At 34.7% G+C, this 26180-nt stretch overlaps 1 protein-coding gene and 1 pseudogene across 1 annotated transcript in view; both read left to right on the forward strand.

Annotated features, from left to right (window-relative positions):
* The window catches only part of PGR (progesterone receptor), a 97365-nt gene that overhangs the window by 58494 nt on the left and 12691 nt on the right, over positions 1 to 26180 (forward strand). Inside the window, exons 4-6 of the mRNA XM_032359605.1 lie at positions 6814 to 7119; positions 22479 to 22623; positions 24075 to 24205. Coding sequence (XP_032215496.1) covers positions 6814 to 7119; positions 22479 to 22623; positions 24075 to 24205 — 582 coding nt within the window. The remainder of the gene's footprint in view (positions 1 to 6813; positions 7120 to 22478; positions 22624 to 24074; positions 24206 to 26180) is intronic.
* Positions 13808 to 13936, forward strand: LOC116600393 (annotated as a pseudogene).

The following is a 26180-nucleotide window of genomic DNA, read 5'->3' on the forward strand; positions in this document are numbered from 1 at the left end:
AGTAGAGGTACTTAATGTAATGGTTACTGAATATTATTATTATATATGTTTATGTTCCCAAACCATATATTTCCCCTGGAAACATAATCTGAAGGGAAATGTATATATTTTACATGGCAGGAAAATTTGGTAAATGACTGAAAATATTTCAGTTGATTTTTTTTTAAACCTTTGTAGAAGAATGTCCTACTTATTTTGATTTTTGGAAGTACTTTGGTAACTGTTTGGGATAGACTCCATGACTACAGGAGTATGGTGAACTTACAAAAGATATTCACCAGTTTGTGGTATGGGCCCCTCAGCTCTCAACTCTGTATACATTGCCTTTGGTTTTTTTAGGCATCTAATGTAAATGAAGACAAAATGAGATTCTAATGACTTTCCTTTGTTGATGACCTGGGTCTTTTGCCTGTGTTTCTTAATCATTGAATTTCAGTAATTTCATCAATACTTAGCTCTTTCTTAATCCTTATTTTTTTTCTGAAACAGAATATACATTTTTGTATTTGAAACTTCCAGTCTTCTTATGTATTAGCAAAGTATTCTTTATTACCTTCAGAAATTTTTTGTTTTATGTTTTCTTTCCCTTTTTCATGGTCCTCAATAATAATCAGTATCTTAGCTCTCTGGTTTCAGTCTTCCACACCAACCACCCTTTCTCTACTGACTTTAATTTTTAGTTCTTATACCTCATTTTGTGATTTTTCTTAAAAATCTCAACATCATGTCTCTGGTTACTATTTTTAACACTGGCAGTTCTCCTTTTTAATTCTTCTAATAAGGCTTTTTCATCTATAATGGCTTTATTTAATTTTTTTTTCTTTTTCAGCTCCCATTTCAGATTACTGTGTTTTGTAATTTCTTGCATCTTTAGTTTGATGTTATATTTCTCTCCTTTGAATTCTTGAAGTTTAGATGTCACTTTATTTTTGAAATATAGGGAAAGTTTTGCCTAGGTCTATTTCCTATCATAATTCTTCCTCCAACTTGTATTCACCTGATTTTTAATTTTTACATTCTCCTTTTATCATTTCTAAAATTAGTTTTGCTTAAATTCTCTATGATATGTCTGCTACTTACTATACATTTAAGTCTATATAATTCTATCCTGGCTTGCTATTTGACTTAGTAATTGTTAATCATTTCCCTTTGGCTTTCTTTTTACTTTGATTATCCCCTTATAATTTCAGCTAGAAGACTCAAAGTCTTAGCTATTTTGTTTGGTACGGAAGACAGGGAAACAGTACTTGGAGTCATAAATGTAGCTATGGTAGAATAATATCAACAGCTAGAGTTTGCAAGCATATGCAAACCCCAAACATTTTATGAAATTCCTATACCCTCCACCCTAGATTGTCTCTTTTGCTGGAGGGAAATTCCCTTTAGCTTTCTTCTCATTCTTCAGAGAACAGAAGTTATATGTCAGGAGACCTAATTATTATAGACACTTTTGTGGCAAAGATGTTTTTATTGCTGTGCAATTATTGATTTATTCAAAAAAATTTTTATTGTTACTATGTACAAGATACTGTGATATCATCAAAGAGTTTATGTTTTAGTTGAGGACAGAAACAATTAAAAAAAAATAGGATAAAATATTGTAGCCTGCCAGAACATGATAAATGCTAAGAAAAAATAAAACAGAGATGCAGGATAGAAGGTGTTAGGGATTAGTTTACATTTGTCTCTGCTCAGGTGAATATGAACAGTAACTCCAAAAATAATTCCCAGTTTTCCATTACTTTTCTCTATTCTACCTCTTGTCTGGGTTGCCTCTATTTAAACTTAGAAGGCCAAATTGTGGTGGGGGGAGAAGTAGTGTGACCATATGGTCCTCGTTTGGGTGTCCTTTACCATTCTACTATGAAAATGGATGCTGAGGACTTATGTTCTCCGCTTTCCCTGTAACCTTCATATGTCCCAATTAAAATTATTCTCACCTACCACTTTAACATACATTAAGATACTAGACATATTTGGCATATGTTCCTGGGTTCTGTATCCTATCTTATTTGTCCCTATGTCCATTCATACAAATATTTATATAATTCCACCATGTTGGATTGTAATAGTAGTAGTATAAATTGTAATAAACAGATTGGCATGTATTGAAATCATACAATTGCTCTTCCAACAAAATTTTCTTGGCTACTCTAACAATCATTTATTCTTCTCAATGAACAGTAAAACCATCAATCCCAGTTCCAAAATATTGGATTCTGATTGAAACAGCATAATATTTATGTATTAATTTGAGCAAGAGTGATAGTTTAAGGTTCTCAATCCAGAAATATGTCTCTTCATTAATTCACATATTTATTTTGTGTCCTATGACAGAATTTTATACTTTACTTTTTAAAAATTTTGCTTCTTTTTTAAAGGTTTTATTTATATTTTAGAGAAAGAGAGAGAGTATGAATGGGGAAGAAGCAGGTTCCCCAGTGAACAGGGAGGCCAACATGGGGCTCCATCCCAGGACCCTGGGATCATGACCTGAGCAAAAAAGAAGATGCTTAACCAACTGAGTCAGCCAGTTGCCCCCAGAATTTTATAGTTTTAATACAGGTCCTATGTTTTTCTTAAGTTTCTTCTTATTTTATAACTTCCACCTCTGTTATGATAGAATATTACTTTCTATTTTTGAAATGGTAATTATTAGATCTGATATAGTGTTTTTTTATTTCCTAAATTTAGTTATATCTTAATATTTAATTGAAGTATAATTAACATAAATTATATTGATTTCAGGCATGCAACATATTGATTCCACAATTATATACATTAATCAATGCTCATAACAATAAGTGTAGTTACCATCAGTCACCATACATTATTCTAATATTATTGACAACAATCACTATGCTCTACTTTTCATCTCCGTGACTTTTTTATTTTATAACTAGAAGTTTTTACCTCTTAATGACCTTTATCTATTTCACACCTCCCCTCACCCAACCTCTCTCTGGCAATGACCAGTTCTCTATATTTAAGAGCCTGTTTTGAATCCTAAAATTTGTATGGAACCAGAAGAGACCCCAAATTGCTAAGGAAATGTTGAAAAAGAAAAACAAAACTGGGGACATCACATTGCCTGATTTCAAGCTTTACTACAAAGCTATGATCACCAAGACAGCATGGTACTGGCAGAAAAACAAACACATAGACCAGTGGAACAGAATAGAGAGCCCAGATATAGACCCACAACTCTGTGTTCAAATAATCTTTGATAAAGCAGGAAAAAATATCCAGTGGAAAAAAGACAGTCTCTTCAATAAATGGTGCTTGGAAAATTAGACAGTTATGTACAGAAGAATGAAACTTGACCACTCTCTTACACCATAAACAAAGATAAACTCTTACACCATACACGAAGATACTGCCTCAACCTGAGGCAGGAATCTATCAAAATCCTAGAGGTCACTACTGGGTATTTACCCCTAAGATACAGATGTAGTGAAAAGAAGGGCCATCTGCCCCAATGTTTATAGCAGCAATGACCACAGTCACCAAACTGTGGAAAGAACCAAGATGCCCTTCAACAGACGGATGGATAAGGAAGATGTGGTCCATATACACTATGGAGTATTATGCCTCCATTAGAAAGGATGAATATCCAACTTTTGTAGCAACATGGATGGGACTGGAAGAGATCATGCTGAGTGAAATAAGTCAAGCAGAGAGAGTCAATTATCATATGGTTTCACTTATTTGTGGAGCATAACAAATAGCATGGAGGACATAGGGAGTTAGAGAGGAGAAGGGAGTTGGGGGAATTTGGAAGGGGAGGTGAACCATGAGAGAATATGGACTCTGAAAAACAATCTGAGGGGTTTGAAGGGGGGTGGGAGGTTGGGGGAACCAGGTGGTGGGTATTATAGAGGGCACGGATTGCATGGAGCACTGCATGTGGTGCAAAAACAATGAATACCGTTACGCTGAAAAAAATTAATTAATTTTAAAAAAATCCTAGAGGAAAACATAGGCAGTAACTTCTTTGACATCAGCCACAGCAACTGCTTTCAAGACATGTATCCAAAGGCAAAGGAAACAAAAGTGAAAATGAACTTTTGGGACTTTATCGAGACCAAAAGCTTCTGCACAGCACAAGAAATAGTCAACAAAATGAAGAGGCAACCCACAGAATGGGAGAAGATATTTGCAAATGATACTACAAAGGGCTGACTAAGATCTATAAAGAATTCCTTGAACTCAACACTCAAAAGACAGATAATCATGTCAAAAATGGGCAGAAGACATGAACAGACACTTCTCCAAAGAAGACATAGAGATGGCTAAGAGACACATGAAAAAATGTTCATCATCATTAGCCATCAGAGACATTCAAATCAAAACCATATTGAGATATCACCTTACATCAGTTAGAAGGGCCAAACTTAACAAGACAGGAAACAACATGTGTTGGAGAGGATGTGGAGAAAGGGGAATCCTCTTACACTGTTGGTGGGAAAGCAAGTTGGTGCAGCCACTTTGGAAAACAGTGTGGAGTTGCCTTAAGAAATTAAAAATAAAACTACCCTATGACCCTGCAATTGCACTACTGGGTATTTACCCCAAAGATACAGATGTAGTGAAAAGAAGGGCAATATATACCCCAATGTTCATAGAAGCAGTGACCACAATCAACAAACTGTGGAAAAAGCCAAGTTGCCCTTTTACAGACAAATGGGTAAAGAAGATATGGTCCATATATACAGTGGCATAGTACACTTCCATCAGAAAGGATGAATACCCAACTTTTAAATCAACATGGATAGGACTGGAAGAGCTTATGCTGAGTGAAATAAGTCAAGCAGAGAGTCAGTTATCATATTGTTTCACTTACTTGTGGAGCATAAGGAATAACAAGAGGACATTAGGAGAAGGAAAGAAAAAATGAATTGTGGGAAATCAGAGGGGAGATGAAGCATGAGAGACTGTGGACTCTGAGAAACAAACAGGGTTTTGGAGGGGACTGGGATGGGGGGTTAGGTAAGTCTGGTGGTGGATACTGAGGAGGGCAAGTATCAGCACTGGGTGTGGTGCATAAAAAATGAATCGTGGAACTTAGAAAAAATAAAACAAACAAAAAAAGGAATCTCTTTTTAGATTCCTATATAAGTGAAGGGTGCCTGGGTGGCTCAGTCAGTTAAGCATCTGCCTTCAGCTCAGATCATGATATCCAGGTCCTGAGATCGAGCCCTGCATCCCCCACTGGGTTCCTTGCTCAGCAGGATCTGCCCCTCCCTCTGCTCCTGTATTCTGTGCTCTCTCTTTCTCTCTCCCCCTCTCAAATAAATAAATAAAGTATTTTTTAGAAAAAAAAAGCCTCCCATATAAATGAAATCATATTGTATTTGTCTTTCTCTGTCTGATTTATTTTACTTGGCTTTACTTTGCTTGGCTTCACTCTTGGTAGCTTTTGTTCCCTGAATGTTTTCCCTTTTCCTTTTGTTCCCTGAATGCTTTTTTTGTCAACCTTCAAATCTCTGACCCAAAGAAGCCTAGAGCTTGGGGCTCCACTCCTAAGTTTGCCATCTGAGAAAAGCAGTCAATCCCTCCCATCTCCCTGGTCTCCAGTGCACTCTGAGCTTACCCAGCCTGTGACTGAGCATTTCTATCTCTGGCACATGGCCCCATTTGGAGTCTCAGAGCCCCACAAATTCCTGCAGAGTATTCCCATGCAGCTCTTCCTGAAGGAGGAAGTAGGGGATCTTTCTGTATCTGCCACTTATGGGGTCCCTGCTTGAAAGGCAGTCATTGGACTGTGCCTCGGATCACAGTTTAAGGTAATCCCGAGCTGAAAGTACACTCCTCAGCCTGTTTCTGTAGCTGGCTTTCCTGCTCAACCCCCAACCCCTTCCCAGGGCCAGAGATACTTTGGAGGGATATCTGCTGAGGTGGGTGGGATTAAATGGGGTAGGTCCACAGGAGAATGTCATTGCTGAGCATACAATTTTAGCAAGGTAAATAGAGTGTTTATACTAGTTCCCATAAGAATGGGCATTAAACCCACTGATCTTTAAAGCTCTTGAAGTTAAACCATACTAGTACTGAAAGCCCAATGTTATATGGACTCATCTTCCCAGTGCAGGTGCCCAGTTCTGGGAGTGTGTAGTGTGGGGTCTGATCCTCTTTCTTTTCATACTTATGATGTCCCTCCCTTTTGTGGTCAGTCCCACCAAAGGTTCAGTTCCCAGCTGAACTGGGAACTTTACACTTTTCAATATGCCCTCCTCTCCATGAATAACTGTGGAAGGTCTATTCTTCCAGTCTTCAGGTCATTTTCAGAGTTAGTTGAATAGATGTAGCTATTATCACAGTACGTCTATGGGACAAAGTGAGCTTGGGATCCTCATACCCCATCATCTTATGCTACTCTGGGCTAGCTCTCAACACATTCCTAAAAGGCTAAAACCCAAAAGAAGATTCAATATTTACTGAAACCTTGTTTTAAGTAATGTAGTCTATAACATTAGCTCTTGAGAGGCAGTCCTGTCAAAATATTTTCCAGCTCTGAGCTTAGTCTCTACTGAAAGCCATTTGTCTTCTCATATATATTGTTGCAAAGCTCCATGCTCCTCCATTAGATACTGGTGTAAATATTCACACCACACAAACCCAGGGAATGTTGGTGTAATTAATTCTTTAATCCAAGTCTGAGACCTAACATTTTACTTATTCCATTTCATTTTATTAGATTGATGCTAAAACCTACAATGCTATATTCTAAGACTTAAGAAAAATAACAATCTGCTGAAAGATTTGGTTGATATGTATTTACATGATCTTTTCTTTCTTTTTTTTTTTTTATAGGTCGAAAGTTTAAAAAGTTCAATAAAGTCAGAGTTATGAGAGCACTAGATGCTGTTGCTCTCCCACAGTCTGTGGGCATTCCAAATGAAAGCCAAGCCCTAAGCCAAAGAATCTCTTTTTCACCAACTCAAGATATACAGTTGATCCCTCCATTGATTAACCTGCTAATGAGCATTGAACCAGAGGTGATCTATGCAGGACATGACAACACCAAACCTGATACCTCCAGTTCTTTGCTGACAAGTCTTAACCAACTAGGCGAGCGGCAACTTCTCTCAGTAGTCAAGTGGTCTAAATCATTGCCAGGTAATAATAATTTGTATATAGTAGCAAAGAATGAAAATTTTCTATTTCTTTACAAGTTGATTGTTAAAGTCTGTACAATAAATTAAGCATTGTGTAAACAGCATGTTATATAATCATTTCAGCAGTTCAAAATACTTACCTAGGATCTTTAATAATGTGTTTCTTATCTAGGACCCTACTGTGTGTTATGGAAATACAGAAGTCATAGATGATACTTTGAGTCTTGATGATTCCAAAATTACATGCATGAAACAGTTAAGGAACAGCATAAGTTTATGTGTTCAAGCACAGGTGTAATAGTAGTTCAGAGAAAAAGAAATTCTCCATCTACTTAAAAATGTCGAGTTCATTTTAAGTGCTACTTTAACCAACCTCAAATAGTTAAATAAAAACTGAATGTATCTATTCACATAACATATCAAAAATAGTATTCAGAGTACAGTGGGATATTTAAAGTTAGTTAAGAAGTATAATTTATAAGCATATATAAATAAATTGGACATAGGGAAATAAACTTCCTTCTAGTCACTATTTTCTCTATACTCAGACAAAGTGGAAAAGAGTAAGAATCTGGCTTGTACAATCATGAAAGGATTTAAGTCACTTTATTTATAAACTAATTTTGCTTCCTCAGCACAACTCCATACAATGATGAAGTTTTTACTTGGCTAAATCTGAGTCTACAGAGCCAGGAGAATACATGGGTATCCATTTTCATAGAGGCATTAATCCCATAATTAAAAATATAGCATTTTTAAAAATTATATTCTCTTCACACCAAAAATATGCTTACATTTTTAAAAATCAGTTGATTTTTCCAGTATCTAATCAAGAATTAAACATATGCCATTTTAGTCTCCAGGTTAATTCAATAGTCTTTTTAAAAGAATTTTTTTCTCAATTTGACTTAATGTATTTCTGTTATCATTTTACCTCAAAGGTTTGAAATTCAACAAATGACTTGTTATTCAAAAATCAAGGTTATTTGAAACAGAAAGAAAAATAGATTCCTGTTGAATCTTCTAAAAAATATGTGTTGAGAAAAAATTAATAAAATTCACTATTCTAATGGAGATAAGGTAATTTCATAGAAAAATCCAAATACCCAGGTTCTTATTAGCTTCATTGTTGCTGAAAGCCTTGGGCAGGTAATTTTTTTTCTATTAGAAAATTTCTGAGATTTTAAAACTTACTATAAAGTTGTTATCACCTTTATTTTATTTACTTACTTACTTAGTTTCTTATTTATTTATTATGTTATGTTTATTGCCATGCAGTACTTCATTGTTTTTGATGTATTATAACCTTTAATAGATCTTTATTAAATTGAGATATTACAATAAGGATGAACTTTGTTTAAAAATAGGAGTATTTATGTGTTTAACTTTTCTCAGTTTTTATATTATTTAGAAAAGATGGTTTCTTTGATTTTTATTGTTATAGCTTATATTTTTAACATTTTGGAGCTTCTTTACTGTTTCAAAAATTCTACTATCAGTTGGCAAAGTTGGAAAATACCCAATTATAGCTTAAAAGATAATTTATTCACTTTGAGTAAAAGCTAAGTGAACACTTTAAGTTGAAAGATTTACCTATGAAGATTTTTTATCTTCACATTCTCAAAAAGAGTGAGAGAAAATTTTTATACTGAATTTAGCAGCAACTCTTTTAGTGTTGCAAAAATGTTATCTGTGTTTAAGGAATAAAGAATGATGAGATCCACCAGTATTATAGGTACCATTTCCATTAACTGTAATGTAACAATAAGGGAAGCTTATTTGATAGTTCAATTTGGTAATTTAGATTAGCAAATAATTGTGTGACCCATGATCTTTTAAAAATACTGCATGAATGATGAAAATGGTCAATGAACCAGAGTGACTATATTGAACTCTTTGAAAGGACTCATGCATGTAAAGTCAAACCTTTCAGTTGACTTTAAAACAGAATACAGTTTTTACTCACTTGATTCACTCAGTAAGTGGCTATTGCATACCTTCTGTGTGCATGACCTAAACAGTAGTGTTGAAAAGCCAGAAATATAGGCTCATGGTGTGAACACATTTTGGTACAACATACCCTAGCTTTTGATCTTCAGCTTTGCACATGAGACAAATTTATTTTATCCATTCATTCACATGTTACTTGGTCTGTAAAAGATAAACTTTCATTATATGAGGCTTATTAATAAATCAGGATGTCAGTTTACTTACTTGTAGTAAAAAAAAAAAAAAGATGCTGCTAGTAAAGCATGTTGATGGGTCAATATAATAAGAAAGTGTATTTTGGAAGTCAGATTAAGATCAGATACAAAATAATAATCATAACAAAGGTGATGGTATTCCTGAGGGCTCCAAGGCATGTATCTGCAGGTCTCTGAAAGGATGCTTGTTGCCTGATCAGGGCCTCCTCTTTCTTTCTTTGTTTATGCTCTTCTATTATCTTGGACCCACTATGGTAATTGCAGCTTATCTGACATCTCTCTCATGATATTTTAGAGATATTGTTGCTCCAATATAATGGAGACTTGCAGGATGCTTTAGCCTCACATTTTAGCTTTAGCCAGCACATTTAAAATATTGTCTTAAGATACACTGCGTCTGACATATTGTATCTATTATGTGAATGATTTTACATTGACTTTTAGCTATAAGTTCAGTGAGTAATATTTTCTTATTTGGAGCTTGAAGTGACACAGTATTTGCAAAATTTTTTAAAAATGAACAAGACAGGGCGCCTGGGTGGCTCAGTGGGTTAAGCCACTGCCTTCGGCTCAGGTCATGATCTCAGGGTCCTGGGATCGAGTCCCACATCGGACTCTCTGCTTAGCGGGGAGCCTGCTTCCTCCTCTCTCTCTCTCTCTGCCTGCCTCTCTGCCTACTTGTGATCTCTCTCTGTCAAATAAATAAAATCTTTAAAAAAAAAAAATGAACAAGACAAAGATTAGGAGAATGGAGGAGGAGTATCTTAAGCTCACCTCATCCTAGGGGCACACCAAAGTAACAACTATGTCTGTGTAACTCACTCTGAAAATGATGTGAAGGCTGGAAGAACATAGCTTCCTTAGTTAATCACGGAGAGGAGGCCACACTGAAAGGAGAAGAGGGGCAGAGATATGGTTGGGAGCCAAAGCCACAGCAAGACTAACCACAAAAGGGAGAGACATCACAAGCATGGAGAAACTATAAGATCAGACCCACCAGGCACCTCAGCATGAGGGACATGAACTGAGAAGATGAGTAACATCTAGTCTGCCTTAATTTGGCAAGCTTTGAAAATCAGCTGTGCCTAACTCTGGGTACATTAAGAATTAGTGGGCTTAGCTCTGAGAGGGTCAAAAGGCCATAGGAAACTGAACTTCTCTCCTTGAAGAGCTAGCACAATAAATAACCCAACCAACCCAACACAGCCTTTAATAGCAGTTTGAATAGTGCCTGGGGTATATGTGAAGAGTAATTTACTAATCTTAGAGCATGGCTGGGGGGCATTTCTACAGGAGATTTCTTCAGGAACAAAATAGCTGGCAGATACCATCTCTCCTCCCTCCCTCTAGCCTAATTTACTTGGCACTGTGGCTATCAGCAGGAACACCATCTATCTTGTTAGCACCATGTGCCCTAAATCATGTTCCACTGCAGACTCACCCCATCCGTCTTGCCCACTTCAGCAAGCATTTGTCAAAAGGAGCTCCTGCCCTGACACACTGTGCAAGCATCTCCAGTAGGGACTGATGCCACTCCAAAGTGTTTCCTCACCTGCAGACAGTGGGAAATAACCCCATACACCAGCACATGGGCAGTTCCAGCAGCTGAACATTTTAGCTAGCCATGTAGCCTTCCACTGTGACAAACACACTGGATGGAAATAGGTGGTTTGACTGACAGCTCCAGCCACCAAGAAAAGAAAACTCAGGGGACCACATATAGAGAGTACTCTGACAATTGGTGTGCACATAACTGCACCACACAGAGTGAAGACAGCTAGCCTGACTGCTGACATTGCCCACCAACAAGCCCATGGTTATCTCAGACATACTCCATAAAAGCACAGGCACCAAACCCTGTACTATGAATCCACAGAATGTAAAGGCGGTCAATGCAGCTTGCTAGACTGAAAGCCCAATCAGCTAGTGGCTCAGCCACAACAGTAGTGTTTACACAGCCCATATTCAAGAGATGTCCCTGGACTACATTGTTCTGGTGAACAGGGGACACTGACAAACAGATACTACAAGACCTCTTCATCACAAGACCACTACTTTTAATACTAAGAGATATAGCTGACCATCTTAATACCTATAAACAGAGTTAGACAAAATGAGGCAGAGGAATATATCCCAAATGAAAGAAGACAAATTAACAACAAAATAACTAAATGAAATGGAAATAAGTATTGTGCCTAATAAAGAATTCAGTAATATCATAAAGGTTTTCAGTAGACCTGAAATAAGAGTGGAGGATCTCAGTAAGACCTACAATAAAGAGAGAACATATAAAAAGAATCAGTCAGAGATGAAGAATTTAATAAATGAAACAACAACAAAAAAATACACTAGAGAGAGTTAATAGCATATTAGGCAATGCAGAAGAACAAATCAGCATCTGGAAGATAGATTAATGGTAAACAAGCTGAACTACAAAGAGGAAAATGACTAATAAAAAATTAAAAATTAAAAAAAAATAAAAATAAAAATTGGTTACGGGAACTCAGTGACATCATTAATTGTAGTGATATTCCTATTATGGGGAATCCAGAAGAAGAAAACAGAAAGAAGAGGAAAGAAGGCTTATTTGAAGAAATGATAGTAAATTGACCAGTTTGGAGATTAAAGCACAATAGCAATGGAATCAATTATCTCTACAGGAATTAGTCTGGAGATTCACAGAATAAAAGGATGTAAAATATGACAGGGTATGAGGAAAATGAGGAAGGGAGTAAAAATGTAGGACATGAATGTGTTCAAACTTAAGTCACCATCACGTTAACAGACACTGCAATACACGTAAGATGTTATATGTGAAACCAATGGTAACCATAAATTGAAAACCTGTAATAGACACACATACAAAAAAAGAGACAGGAGCTCAAGCATAATATTAAAGAAAGTCATTAAAGCGTAAAGAAGGGGGTAAGAGGAGAAGAAAGGAACAGAGAACAAAAACAACCTATCAATAATTTCTTTAAATGCAAATGGACTAAATACTTTAATCAAAAGACAGAATGGATAAAAAAAGACTCACCTGTATACTGTCTACAAGAGGTACTTCAGACATAAAGATACATGCAGACTGAAAGTTAAAGGATTAAAGAACATTTACCATGAAAATGGAAACAACCAAAAAACTAAAGTAGTAAATAAATTTTAATTGACATAAAGGGCGAGATTGACAGCAATACAATAATAATGACATTAACACACTATTTACATCAATGGATCAGTCATCCAGACAGATGATCAAGAAGCAATGGCTTTGAGTAACTCATTAGTCCAGATGGACCTAACAAATATATACATAATATTTCATCCCAAAACAGCAGAATACTCATTCTTTCAAGCACACATTTGACATTTTCTGTGATAAATCACATTAGGCCTCAATACAATTCTCAGTATTTAAGAAGAATGAAATATAATATCATGCATCTTCCCACCAGAATAGTATGAAACTAGAAATCAACTACTAGAAGTTATCTGGAAAGAACACAAATACATGGAGGCTAAACAACATGATACTAAAAAAATGAATGGATCAACCAAGAAATCCAAGAGGGGAAAAAAAAAAACCAAACAAACAAACAAACAAAAAAAAAACCATGGAGAAGGAGTGTCTTGGTGGCTCAGTCAACTGAATGTCTGCCTTCAGCTCAGGTCATGATCCCAGGGTCCAGCATCATGCTCCCTTACTCATTGGGGAGCCTGCTTCTCCCACTCCCTCTGCCTGCCATTTCCCCCTGCTTGTGCTCTCTCTCAATATATCTCTCTAAACACAGGGTAAAAGAAATTGATAACAACTGTGCAAACTTTTTTGGACACAGCCAAAACATTTCTAAGAGGGAAGTTTATAGCAATACAGACCTGCCTAAAGAAACAAGAAAAATCTCATATCTTGCAACTAAAAGATATAACAAAAGAACAAAGCTAAAAGCTATTAAAAGGAAGAAAATAATAAACATTATGGCAGAAATAAATGAAATAGAGACTAAAAAATAATACAAAAGATCAATGATAGCAGGAGTTTGTTCTTTTGAAAATAAGCAAAGCTGATAATCTTGAGCCATATTTACCAAGAAAAAAGAGGACTAAAATAAATAAAATCAGAAGTGAAAGAGGACAAATACAACACCACAGAAATGAAAGGACTGTAAAAAAATTATTATGAAAACTTACTTATCAGCATATTGAACAACCTAGAAGAAATGAATAAACTCCAAGAAACATATAACTACAAAACTGAATAAGAAAGAACTAGGAAATTTGAACAGACCAATTACTAGTAAGGAAATTGAATCAGTAATCAGAAAAACTCTCAACAAACAAAAGTTCAGGACAAATTGACTTCACAGGCAAATTCTACCTACCATTTTAAAAAGCATTAATACATTTTTGTTTTCAAATTGTGCCAAAATTTAAAGGAAAGAAAAATTTCCAAATTCATTCTACAAGACCAGCATTATCTTGATATAGAGAAGCTTTGCACAGTGGCAGTCTCGTAGCCAATGAGGTTTATCCAAGGCGTGATTATTGCTAATTAAAACCCTTGATATAGAGAAATTTGTTGCATTTCTATACATCAGTAATAAATTAGCAGAAAGAGAAATTAAGAAAACATCCCCATTTACAATGGTGCCAAAAAGAATAAAATATCTGTGAAGAAACATAACCAAGAAAGGTGAAATACCTGTACTCTGAAAATTTAAAAAAATATATCAGTGAAGGAAATTGAAGGTGACATAAACAAATGAAAAGATATTCCATGCTCATGGATTGGGTAAATTAATATTGTTAAAACATCCAAATCCTTCAAAGCAACCTACAGATTTAATGCCATCCTTATTAAAATACCAACAGCATTTCCTAAAGAACTAGAACAAACAGTCCTAAAATTTGTATGGAACCACAGACAAACCCAAAGAGCCAAAGCAATCTTGAGAAAGAAGAACAAAGCTGAAGGTTTCACAGTCCCATGCTTCAAGAAATAATACAAAGTTGGAACAATCTAAACAATCTAAGCAGTATGGTATTGCCATGGAATCATACATATAAATCAAAGGAACAGAATAGAAACTGCAAAAGTAAACCCACAACTATATGGTCAATTAACCTTCAACAAAGGAGGAAAGAATATGTAATTGGAAAAAGACAGTCTCTTCAACAAATAGTGTTAGAAAACTGGACAGCAACATGCAAAAGAATGAAATTGGACCACTTTCTAACATCATACACAAAAGTAAACTCAAAATGGATTAGGACCTAAATGTGAGACCTGAAACCATAAAAATCTTAGAAGAGAGCTTAGTAATTTCTCTGACATCAACCATAACAACATCTTTCTTGATATGTGTCCTGAGGCATGGGAAACAAAAGCACAAATAAACTATTGGGAGTACATGAAAATAAAAAGCTTCTGCACAACAGAGGAAACAACCAACAAAATTAAAAGGCAACCTACTGAATGGCAGAAGCTATTTCCAAATGACATATCTGATAAAGTATTAGTATCCAAAATATATAAAGAACTTATGCAACTCAACACCAAAAACAAACAAGAAAACCAAAAGCCCAATTTAAAAATGGGCAGAAGACGTGAACAGACATTTTTCAAAGAACATATTTGGATGCTAACAGACCCAAGAAAAGATTCTCAACATCAGTCATCACCAGGGAAATACAAACCAAAACCACAGAGATATCACTTCACATGTGTGAGAATAGCTAGAATCAAAAAGACAATAAATACCAAGTGTTGGCAAAGATATGGAGAAAAAGGAACCCTCACACATTATTGGTGGGAATGTACATTGGTGCTATCACTTCGGAAAATCAAGTTGAGTTTCCTCAAAAAGTTAAAAATATAACTATCATATGATCCAGTAATAACACTTCTGGATGTTTACCCAAAGAATACAAAATACAATTTCAAAAGGATATATACACTTTTGTTTATTGCAGCATTATTTACAATAGCTAAATTATGGAAGCAGTCCAAGTGTCCATTGATAGATGAATGGATAAAGAATATATAGTGTGTGTGTGTGTGTGTGTGTGTGTGCATACAATGTTTCTCAAACACTATTATAGTGAGTATTGGCATCCTGGGGCTTTCATCACCCAAGTATTAAGAAGTCACTGATAATAAATTAATGATGGAGAGAGTAATTGAAGGAAACTTAGAGGCATATAAGTTATGGGTTGATCAAGAAGGATCCTGAAAGTCAGGGTAGGCTTTGGAAATTAAATTAATAAGTACTTATTTCCAATTCAATTCAATAATTGAACTTATTTCCAATCCAATTCAATAATAAATATAATTTATCCTTTATATCAGTATGTTACAGCAGAATTTACATGACTGAGAGGTTTGAGGGAAATAATTTAAAATTTCTCCCGACTGTTCTGTTTATTTTGTGAAAAAAAAAATCTATGAGAGTCAATGCTTTAACATTTTTAAACATTACATTTTTGAAATATCTTGCTTTTTCATCTCAGTTAGCCAGACTACTTGCAGTCAACAGTATCAGAAAACTAGGACAGTCCTTTGCCTTGTTTTCTGCCTTCGAAGCAAGCCAAAATACCTTTTGTGTCAGTGACAGCCATTGCATATGTGACAAAGGATTTTTTCTTTCATTAAATAAACTGAATAAATCAAATTTCTTCCCCCAGAAAAGTGATGGGAAAGAAATAAAACTAGCCTATGGGTAAAGTCAAGTTTTGATAATACTGTTATGAAGCCTTTTAAAAATGATTTAAAAATGATTTTTCTAGCAACCTTGTCCACTGAAATTACTATTGCTTATATCAACATATAAGGTTTATATATACTTTTAACCCTTAACATGTTTTGCATGCCTTTGAGGCCACTGACAAAGTACCATTTCTGGCTGGTACTCTTAACTTGGCATTTGGCATTTCCCTTCAGATAGATATGTTTCTCTCAATTTACACATTTTGTTTCTTTTGTGGATTTGTTTTTCAATTCACATCATAAGTTTGGCATTTCCTGCATTCCATCTTCTACTCCAGTAGTTTCTAATTCTACACTGACTAGATGAGCCCATTTAGCCTTGTCCTCAACTACCACTATATTCTGGTGACTCCTAAATACACAATATCAACCCAGACCCTCTAATGAACTATTGAACCGTGTATTTCAATTATTTATTACGTATTTCCCCTGGGTAAATTTCCAGGTCAACGTGACCGTCTGCTCCATAAACCTAAAACCTTTTTCTTTATCTGGAATTGGTGCTTCAGATAGAATCTTGGGTGTTATATTGGGCTCACTTTTCTCCTTCTCCTGTCCAATTAGTTATCAAATTCTGGCAACTCTACTTATTAAATATATGATTCATTGTATATGCTACTTCCACTGCTATTGCCCTAAGTTGAGGTACTTGTCCCTTTGCCTAGATTCCAGTTTTAGCTTTTTAACTAACCTTATTACCACTTTCACCGTACCACAAACAATCCTCCTCTGCCACCAATATCATCTTTCTAAAAACAATTATAGCCAAGTATATTATTTCCTTTCCTTTTCATAACAAAGTCCAAACTTCTTAACCTTAACATCCAAGATTCTTTTATGATTTGACTCCTGAATTTACAATGTTATTGCTCATTCTTCCTCTTCAAGCAACTCTTAAGTTTCAATTCTCCCACTACTCTTTGCTCAGTATCTGCCTTCTTTTGCCCATATTGTTTCCCTACTTGAATATCCTTCCTTTCTTCCACATTTTCCCCCTGGCTGGTCCCTAAGGAGCCTTCAGAGTTCTAATTACCTGTCACTTGCCCTGAGGACTAGTTCCCTGGCCTTCTCAGACTGAATTAAATGCCCCTTGCTCTACCATATCACTTTTGCCTTTGTCAACCACACTATCACTGTGAGTTAAAATTATATTCTCATTTTCTGTTTTACCAGACTGCAAGTGTTAAAGGCAGAAACATCTTTCTAGTCTTTATGCCTAATTGCAACCAGAATGCTTCATCCAGTAGAGTTGCTTAAGGAGTATTTATAGAAATTTAAATTACAGAATTGATCAAAAAAAAAAAAAGTAACTGTGCTATCTTAAATCATTAGCCATCAAGTCCTTATTCATTAAAAAAAAATCATATATATGTTGGTGATTGTATGTCAGTGATTGTGCTGTAGCTTTTTTGTGCTCCTCAAACTTCACTCATACTTTGTGTCAGAAGGTGCTGACATTTGGTTGTAAATTAAACTTTTCAGTACGTGACAATTATTACAACAGCACAACCTATATATTTGATCAAAACTCTGGAAGTAACACAGAAGAACTTAGGTTATATATGCCATATGTTACCATACACTTTTTTTTAAGCATTAAGGATTGAACAGCTTGCAACAGGGCTTTTGTCAGAAATTATCAGGTCAAATCACTTAAAAGGAAAGGGTATTTTTCTTTACTACTTGTTAAACATAATTAAGGATCATCCATCACTTTCTTCATGAAGTTTTTCATTTTGATCATCATTGCAAATGTACTGACTTTACCTGATTGTTATCATCAGTGGGAATTTGATCTGAGTGTTCCTGTCTTTGTTTCAGTATAAAGTAATGAATGATGTTACAGTTAATGGGGAAAAAAATAACACTTTTGTACCAAGCATGTTCAAGTCAATTTAACAGTGTACATCTATCACAGATAAGCCCTCTAAAAGGTGGCTATTTTAAAAAGCTATTTTCTGAGTTACTTTTCATTCTGTTAAATAGAAAATATGCTTTCTGCTATAAATATGGGTAATTTCAGAAGTTTTAAGTTATTTTGGCAAAGATTTGCCTTTTATATTATAATCTACTAAAAATATTCATTTTTATTTCTAGTAATCCCAGAATGCAAAAAGAGTAATAAGCAAGCCCCCCAATAAAGGGTAGCATAAAATAGAAGTAAATATATAAATGTAAGTGGAATCTGTTTTTAAAAAAGGACAAGTGAAGTAACAGTTATATGATGAAGTAAAAATTTTCAAATTAGAGATTAACATGAAACAAAGGCCTGAAGTGAAAAAAATACAGTAGGTCAAATATTTAAGCACCATGAAATGCTTTCTTTAGAAAGTTATGAATTGACTAAGAAAAGAATAAAGAATGAAAATGTGTTCCTGAAGATGGCAGTGGATAATTTATTAATGTTTTAATATAGCTGACTAATTGAACCTAAATTTCTATGGTTCTGTCATTTTATACATATTTGTTTTTGGAAATATATATGTATTTTCAGTATATACACCAGGGTATATATCAAATATATATTTGGGAAAATAAGATATGTATATGAATTCTTAGGTGAAACAGATGTTATTAAAATAGCTTTGTGGAAAATAGTTGATGTTCCCACCAAAACACTTAATTTTTGTCCCTTTAATTAAAGATTTCATCTATAATCATTGTTTTAGCTATATTCAAATACAAATAATTTCCAAGTTTATACTTTAATTCATATATCTCTCCATATTTTTAATTCATTTGTCCAGCTGCTGTCTAGACATTCTGAAAGTCCCTACAACATATCAAAATTTACAATTTTTTTCCTAGCCTATTTCTTCTCCTCTGTTTTGTCTCAGTTATGCTGTTATCACCAACCATTCCTGCAAAAATATTGAAACATCTATTAGGCTCCTTCTTCCTCCTACCCACATGCAATCTCTTTGATTTTACCCTTTAAATATTTTTCTAATGTACTCCCTCCTCTGTATGCCTACCTGTTGACTTAATTCTGACTTTTATCATCCCTCACTTAGTATTTGGTATTAGCGGGGCGCCTGGGTGGTTCAGTGCGTTAAGTATTTGGTATTAGCTCCCAACTTTTTCTGTAACTCCAGACTTAACTCCCTTGAATCCGTCCTCTACCTGGCTACCAAGAATTCCTCCAAAACACAAATAAGGTTATGTCATTACTCCTTAATAGACATAACTGACTAGAGCCCCCATATCCGGATTTATCTTTTTGCTTCTCACTCCTTTAAGTACATTAGTGCTAGGCTGTGATCCACAAAAAAAGGCAAAATGAGAATTGAAAAGAGGTGGAGAGAAGATTTTGACCATTTGAGTCAGTGCATTTACCCTTTCCCTACCATTATTCCTCTGCCACTAACACTAAGAAGGGCTGAAAAGAGGTTGTGAAGGATTCACACACACACACACACACACACACCCTCTCTTTCTCCCTCTCTCTCTTTCTCTAAACTCAACCAGATGGGTGTTTATGCAACTAATGTATCATTGAACACTACATCAAAAACTAATGAGGTACTGTATGTTGGTTAATTGAACATAATAAAAATAGCTAACTAACTAACTAACTAAATAATAAAAGAAGTCCTGGAAAGCAGATTGGATGAAAAGAAATAAAAAGTAGTGACTGTCAATAAAATAAAATGAGACTGGAGTAAGTTTCAAAAAACAAAAGTGATCATTAAACTATGGATCTACCTAAGACATAATTAAAGATGTTAAATAAAAATAAAGCACAATTGAGGGGCGCCTGGTGGCTCAGTGGGTTAAGGCCTCTGCCTCCGGCTCAGGTCATGATCTCAGGGTCCTGGAATCAAGCCCTGCATCGGGCTCTCTGCTCAGTGGGGAACCTGCTTCCTCCTCTGTCTCTCTGCCTGACTACATGTGATCTCTGTCTATCAAATAAATAAATAAAATCTAAAAAAAAAAAAAGCACAATTGAAAGCAGTGGTTTTATAAAACAAAATCAGATTATTTTTACATCCCAAAGATTTAAGATTCCTCAACACTCTGATTATACTCTCTGGTTGGAGATGATCACCTAGGCAGTTTTTTTTTTTTTTCTTTTTAAGTGATTCATAGCTTATGTCATATTATCTATTTCTTAAAGTGACAGTGCTAAATAAAAGGGAGAGATCATCATTTTACAGGTGTAGAGGTTGAGGATCCAAGACATTAAATAAAAGGTTCACAGTTATTCATTTTGGAGTTCTAGATTATAAATAGATATTTCTATAGTTATCAGGTCCCCCCAATGGAATAGAATAGGAAGATAGAACAATTCAAACCTTTTTTTTTTTCTTTTACTGCTGCCAGACAGTCTGACATTAAAATTAATTAAGGTAGGGGCACCTGGGTGTCTCAGTGGGTTAAAGCCTCTGCTTTCGGCTCAGGTCATGATCCCAGAGTCCTGGGATCGAGCCCCACATCGGGCTCTCTGCTCAGCAGGGAGCCTGCTTCCCTGCCTGCTTCTCTGCCTCTCTGTCTGCCTCTCTGCCTACTTGTGATCTCTGTCTGTCAAATAAATAAAATCTTTTAAAAAAATTAATTAAGGTCAATTCATGTTTTTATTTTCTTCAGGAAAGGAGTTCATTCTAATAATCTATTTTATAAAAATGTCTTTATGTGGTTATCTGCTCAGAGTTTAAAAATAAACAGAAACCTCTCAGAGATTAAGTAGGACCTATCACAGAATGGAGAACCCAGATATGGACCCTCAATTCTATGGTAAACTAATATTTGACAAAGCAGGAAAAAATTGTCTTCAATAAATGATGCTGGGAAAATTGGACAGCTATATACAGAAGAGTGAAACTAGATCTTTCTCTTACACCATACACAAAGATAAACTCTAAATGAATGAAAGACCTCAATGTAAGACAGGAATCCATCAGAATCCTAGAGGAGAGCATAGGCAGTACATTTTTTACATCAGCCACAGCAACTTCCTTCAAGGAAAGTTTCTAAAGGCAAGGAAAACAAAAGCAAAAAAAGAACTTTTGGAACTTAAGATAAAAATCTTCTGCACAGCAAAGGAAACAGTAAACAAAACAAAGAGGGAACCCACAGAATGGGAGAAGATATTTGCAAATGACACTAAAGATAAAAGGCTGATATCCAAGATCTATAAAGAACGTCTCAAACTCAACACCTAAAAAACAAATAATCAAGTGAAAAAAATGGGCAGAAGACATGAACATACACTTCTCCAAAGAAGACATACAAATGGCTAACACACATGAGAAAATGTTCGTCATCATTAGCCATCAGGGAAATTCAAATCAAAACCACATTGAGATACCACCTTACACCAGTTAGAATGACCAAAATTAACAGGACAGGAAATAACAAATGTTGGAGAGGATGTAGAGAAAGGGGGACCCTCTTACACTGTTGGTAGGAATGCAAGTTGGCACAGCCACTTTGGAAAACAGTGTGGCGATTCCTCAAAAAGTTAAAAATAGAGCTACTCTATGACCCAGCAATTGCACTACTGGGTGTTTACCCCAAAGATACATATGTAGTGAAAAGAAGGGCCACATGCACCTCAATGTTCATAGCAGCAATGTCCACAATAGCTAAAATGTGGAAAGCACCGAGATGCCCTTTAGCAGACAAATGGATAAAGATGTGGTCCATATATACAATGGAATATTACTCAACCACCAGAAAAGAGGAATCTAACTTTTGTATCAACATGGACAGGAGGAGATTATGCTAAATGAAACAAGACAAGCAAAGAAAGTCAATTATAATAAGGTTTCATTTATATGTGGAGTATAAGGAATAGCATGGAGGACATTAGGAGAAGGAAGGGAAAAATGAAGGGGGGGGGGAATCAGAGGGGGAGATAAACCATGAGAGACTGTGGACTCTGGAAAATAAACTGAGGGTTTTAGATGGGATGGGAGTAAGGGGATGGTTTAGTCCTTGGGAGTTTTTCCTGACCTGCCTCCCAATTCCTGGTGTATTCCCTGTTATCTTTCCGTATCACTATACTTATGTGGTTGTCTTTCCTGTTGACTTGTGAGTTCCTTTTAAGGGCAAGGAAATTATTTCACCCTCTTAACCAGTTTAACACAGTGATTTAGCACACAAGGGATTCTCAGTAAATGAATGTTGTGTGTGTGACTGATGGATGACTGTCAACTAGTGAATTATCAGAAATACTAAATCACAGTGACCAATTTTAATGAGTTCAGAGTTGTTCCTTTTTAATTTCTCAGGCTCTATTATGTATTAATATTTACTCCTTTATAGTATAAAATAAATTGAAATTGAAAACAATATATTACCCAACTTACTCTGTTTTCAAATTTCTATCTATTTTCAACTTTTCAACAAAAGTGATTTGGGGGATCATTTTATTATTTTTAATTTGTTTTGTAGGATTTAGAAATTTACATATTGATGACCAGATAACTCTCATCCAATACTCTTGGATGAGCTTAATGGTGTTTGGACTAGGATGGAGATCTTATAAACATGTCAGTGGACAGATGCTATATTTTGCACCCGATTTAATACTAAATGAGTAAGTAGTAACTTGAATTTTGTTTGTATTATCACATAAGTGTATATGTAGGATAATCTTGAAAATTACATTTCAGTAGATGATTACACATTTAGTGTCCCAAATAATAGAATTTTCCTAAAATGTTTATCAGAATTCTCTCAGGATATAACTTGACAAAACAAAATTTAAAAATTATATTATTATAACAGTAATTTGATATTTGGAGATTTCCCCCTTTTGTTTCAATATATAGTAGTCATCTCAAATCCATTTTTTTAAACTTCAAAAGTGTATCAAGAAATATACTTAAAGATAAAATGAAATTTTCAGTTTACTAAATTAAAATTTTATACCTTGGTACTAATGAAGATAATGATATAAATTAGAAGTATTTTTGCTTGAAATTATTGACTTACCTTCAAAAAGTAAAGATATTCTCTCTCCTCCTGGAGGAAAAAAATCAGACTGGTAAGTTATTTTAAAAACTGAAAGATAAATATTCCAATTTTCTTAGCTACATTTAAATTACCATAATTAATTTTCTATGTATAACCTTAAACTGACAAGAATCTTTTCATGGAAATATTTATACCATTCTAATGATGAATGCTGACTCAGAATTATATGACATATTGTTACTTTTGTTTTATAGTTAACAGATAATTTTCATATATTTTATTCCATTTTGCCCTATAATCCCTTGAAATAGGTAAGGGATCAGTGCCCTTCATTTTACAGTTCAGGAAACAGGCTCAGAAGAATTGCATATCCTACCAAAGAATCTGAGTGACAGGATTAATTTTAGCTCTTCTGAGTCAAAATCTAGTTTTCTATTCACCATTTGTGTTAGCAGCATGTGACTAATGTGGCTATTGCAGAACAGCTCATGGTAGAGAAAATACCTTTTTAAAAAAATTTCTGCAACCTTCAGAATGTTTGGCCTTGTCAGTTATTTAATTTTTTGTAATGTTCTCTTTGTTACCATACATTTCCCCTAGAATAGTTCATGCTATAACTCTTCTACACTGAACTGAATACACAGAACTATTCTACATTCTTCAGTTTCTGTGAACTGAATCCATTCTCTGATTGGATTACACACAAAACTTTATTTTTTAACAGAAAAAAAATCAGTAAATATATGATTTCCTGAGTGTTCCTCAACTCCACATATCAATTTCTTAAGTTTTTAAATGTAATAATAAAAGTGAGAAACAACATTAATCTTTGTCAATATGTATTAAATATGATTTCCTAACTTTAAAATTTTTAACCTCAAAAATTCACTATTGTAAATAGTTTATTTTGTTTAAAATTCAAAATATTGTTTGTTTACAAAAAGACATTTTATGTAATATTCAAATTACCAAATCTCATTTTCTCTGATAAACTATACAGACTGGCTAAGACACTGTATATGTGTTTCTTTTTTCCTGTTCCTTTTTCTTTTGTGTTGTGTGTGATACAAGACAGAGGATGAAGGAATCATCATTTTATTCATTATGCCTCACCATGTGGCAAATCCCACAGGAGTTTGTCAAACTTCAAGTTAGCCAAGAAGAGTTCCTGTGTATGAAAGTATTGCTACTTCTTAATACAAGTGAGTGAGTACAGCAATTTTTACAAGATGTTTACTTTCTTAATTTTTAATTCATTGGGAAAGTTGTAAATGACAATATGATCATATGGTTATACATGAGGTATGATTCTTAGATTGTGGTTACAAAGGAGAAATACCTAATATACTGTCATAGACATTAATAAAATTACTTCATATTTCTCAGGTTTTACATAATTGTAAAATAGCTCACCAATTAGGCAATTTTTTTCAGATAAAATGTGCTTAAATGACTTTTTCATATTCACCTAATTAGGTATTATGAACTAATTAATACTGCATAAACACAAACTATCTTGCTTCCACCCCCATTCCACAAAAGACTTACTATATAAAATACACAATTTTGTTTGGAACTATTCTATTTTATGTCAAAATAGGCAGTTATAACACATAACCTACAAAGATCAGTAGTATAACACAACAGCAGTTTATGTGTCACTCATATTCACAATGCAGTGAGATAGCAAGAAAACTCATGTTCCTTACATATAGGGGCTCCACCCTTTCATAGCAGCTTGAAGTCCTCCAGTGGATCTAACAAGAAAGACAAGCAGCAAGTGAGAGAAGACCTGGAAGTGGGGCCTAGAAGTATCATGTCACTTCTACCCACATTTCATGACCTATATTTAACAGTAGGATGGCTGGGAAATTTACTGTAGTTCTATATGCAGAAGAAATATCATGAAACATAGCACTGGTCACCAGAAGGATGGGCAAATATACATTTCACTCTTTCTCATATACAAAGAACACAAACATCTCTGCCTCAGTGGATCCCCAAGTGTCTGGATGGGAAAATTTTTAAAAACTGCTTTTGCTTTTCACCTTTTTCTGTGCCTTTCCATGCATAGGTAGGCTCAGTCTTTGAATATCTGAATTGATCCTTTCACTCAGTGATTTGAAAGAGAACCTAAGGGAGCTAAGGTGAGCCAAGGGTTTTTCTCAGTAGTATCTTTTCAGGAACTTCTTTCCAGTAGCACAAATCTCAAATAGTTGAAGGTTGGGAATACACATCAGGGAAAAAAAGACAAAAAAGCTAAATCCTTAAAAAGGAAGTTTTCTTCATGAAATCTATGTAAAGACAGGGACCAATACAGGATCTAAGTATCCATAGCCCTATCCCCATACTTTGGGAACACTATTTGGAGCAGAGACCTTCAGGCCTAATTTGAAAAAAGAGCATAAATTGGGCTAAAGTACTGATATGGAACTAGCCAAGAGAGTCAATTAGAATAAATTCAATATTACAGCAGTTAACTCCTGTCTTTTTCTTGGTAGTAATGAATCCTATAGCAGTTGGGTTAGAGATAATCTTAGATTTCCCAAATTGGTTGTTATTATTAACATAACTCTATATTTATAGATAGGCTACATTATGCTTAAGGGCCAACCCCTCCCCCCAAACCTCAGTAGCTTAACAACAACAACAAAAAAATTAAGTATGTATCTTTCCCACTATATGTTCAATGCAGATCAACAAGAAGGCTTTGCTCATTGCTCTCACTCAGGTTTCCAGGCACATGGACAGTATATCTTGATATTCTTCTCTAATCACTAGGCCATTGGCAAGGAAAGAAATAGTAAGGGAAGGAAATTACATATGTATAACTTTCAGTCACATACCATAGAAAACAAGATTCTTGGTCACTTGCAGCTTCAAGAAAAGGGAAAAACAGCAATATTTGGTGAATAGTACTTATGATTTCTACATTCTAATAAAAATCCTAATGAGATATTTGAGGAGAGACTTGGTAAAGCTTTAAGAAATTCATCTTTAATCTTAAAAAATAAGTAGATAAGTATTACAAAAATTTTGAGGTGAAGACGGAAATTAGAATTTTACCTAATTAATGCAGCATGAAAGAAGAAAAAATACACTAGTGTGAATCAAGTCAGACTAGTATATATTAGAACTTAATATGGTGTAGTGGAAGCATCATGAATCAATGAGTAT

Source organism: Mustela erminea, chromosome 9 (genome assembly GCF_009829155.1).
Source record: "Mustela erminea isolate mMusErm1 chromosome 9, mMusErm1.Pri, whole genome shotgun sequence".
Taxonomy (NCBI): domain Eukaryota; kingdom Metazoa; phylum Chordata; class Mammalia; order Carnivora; family Mustelidae; genus Mustela; species Mustela erminea.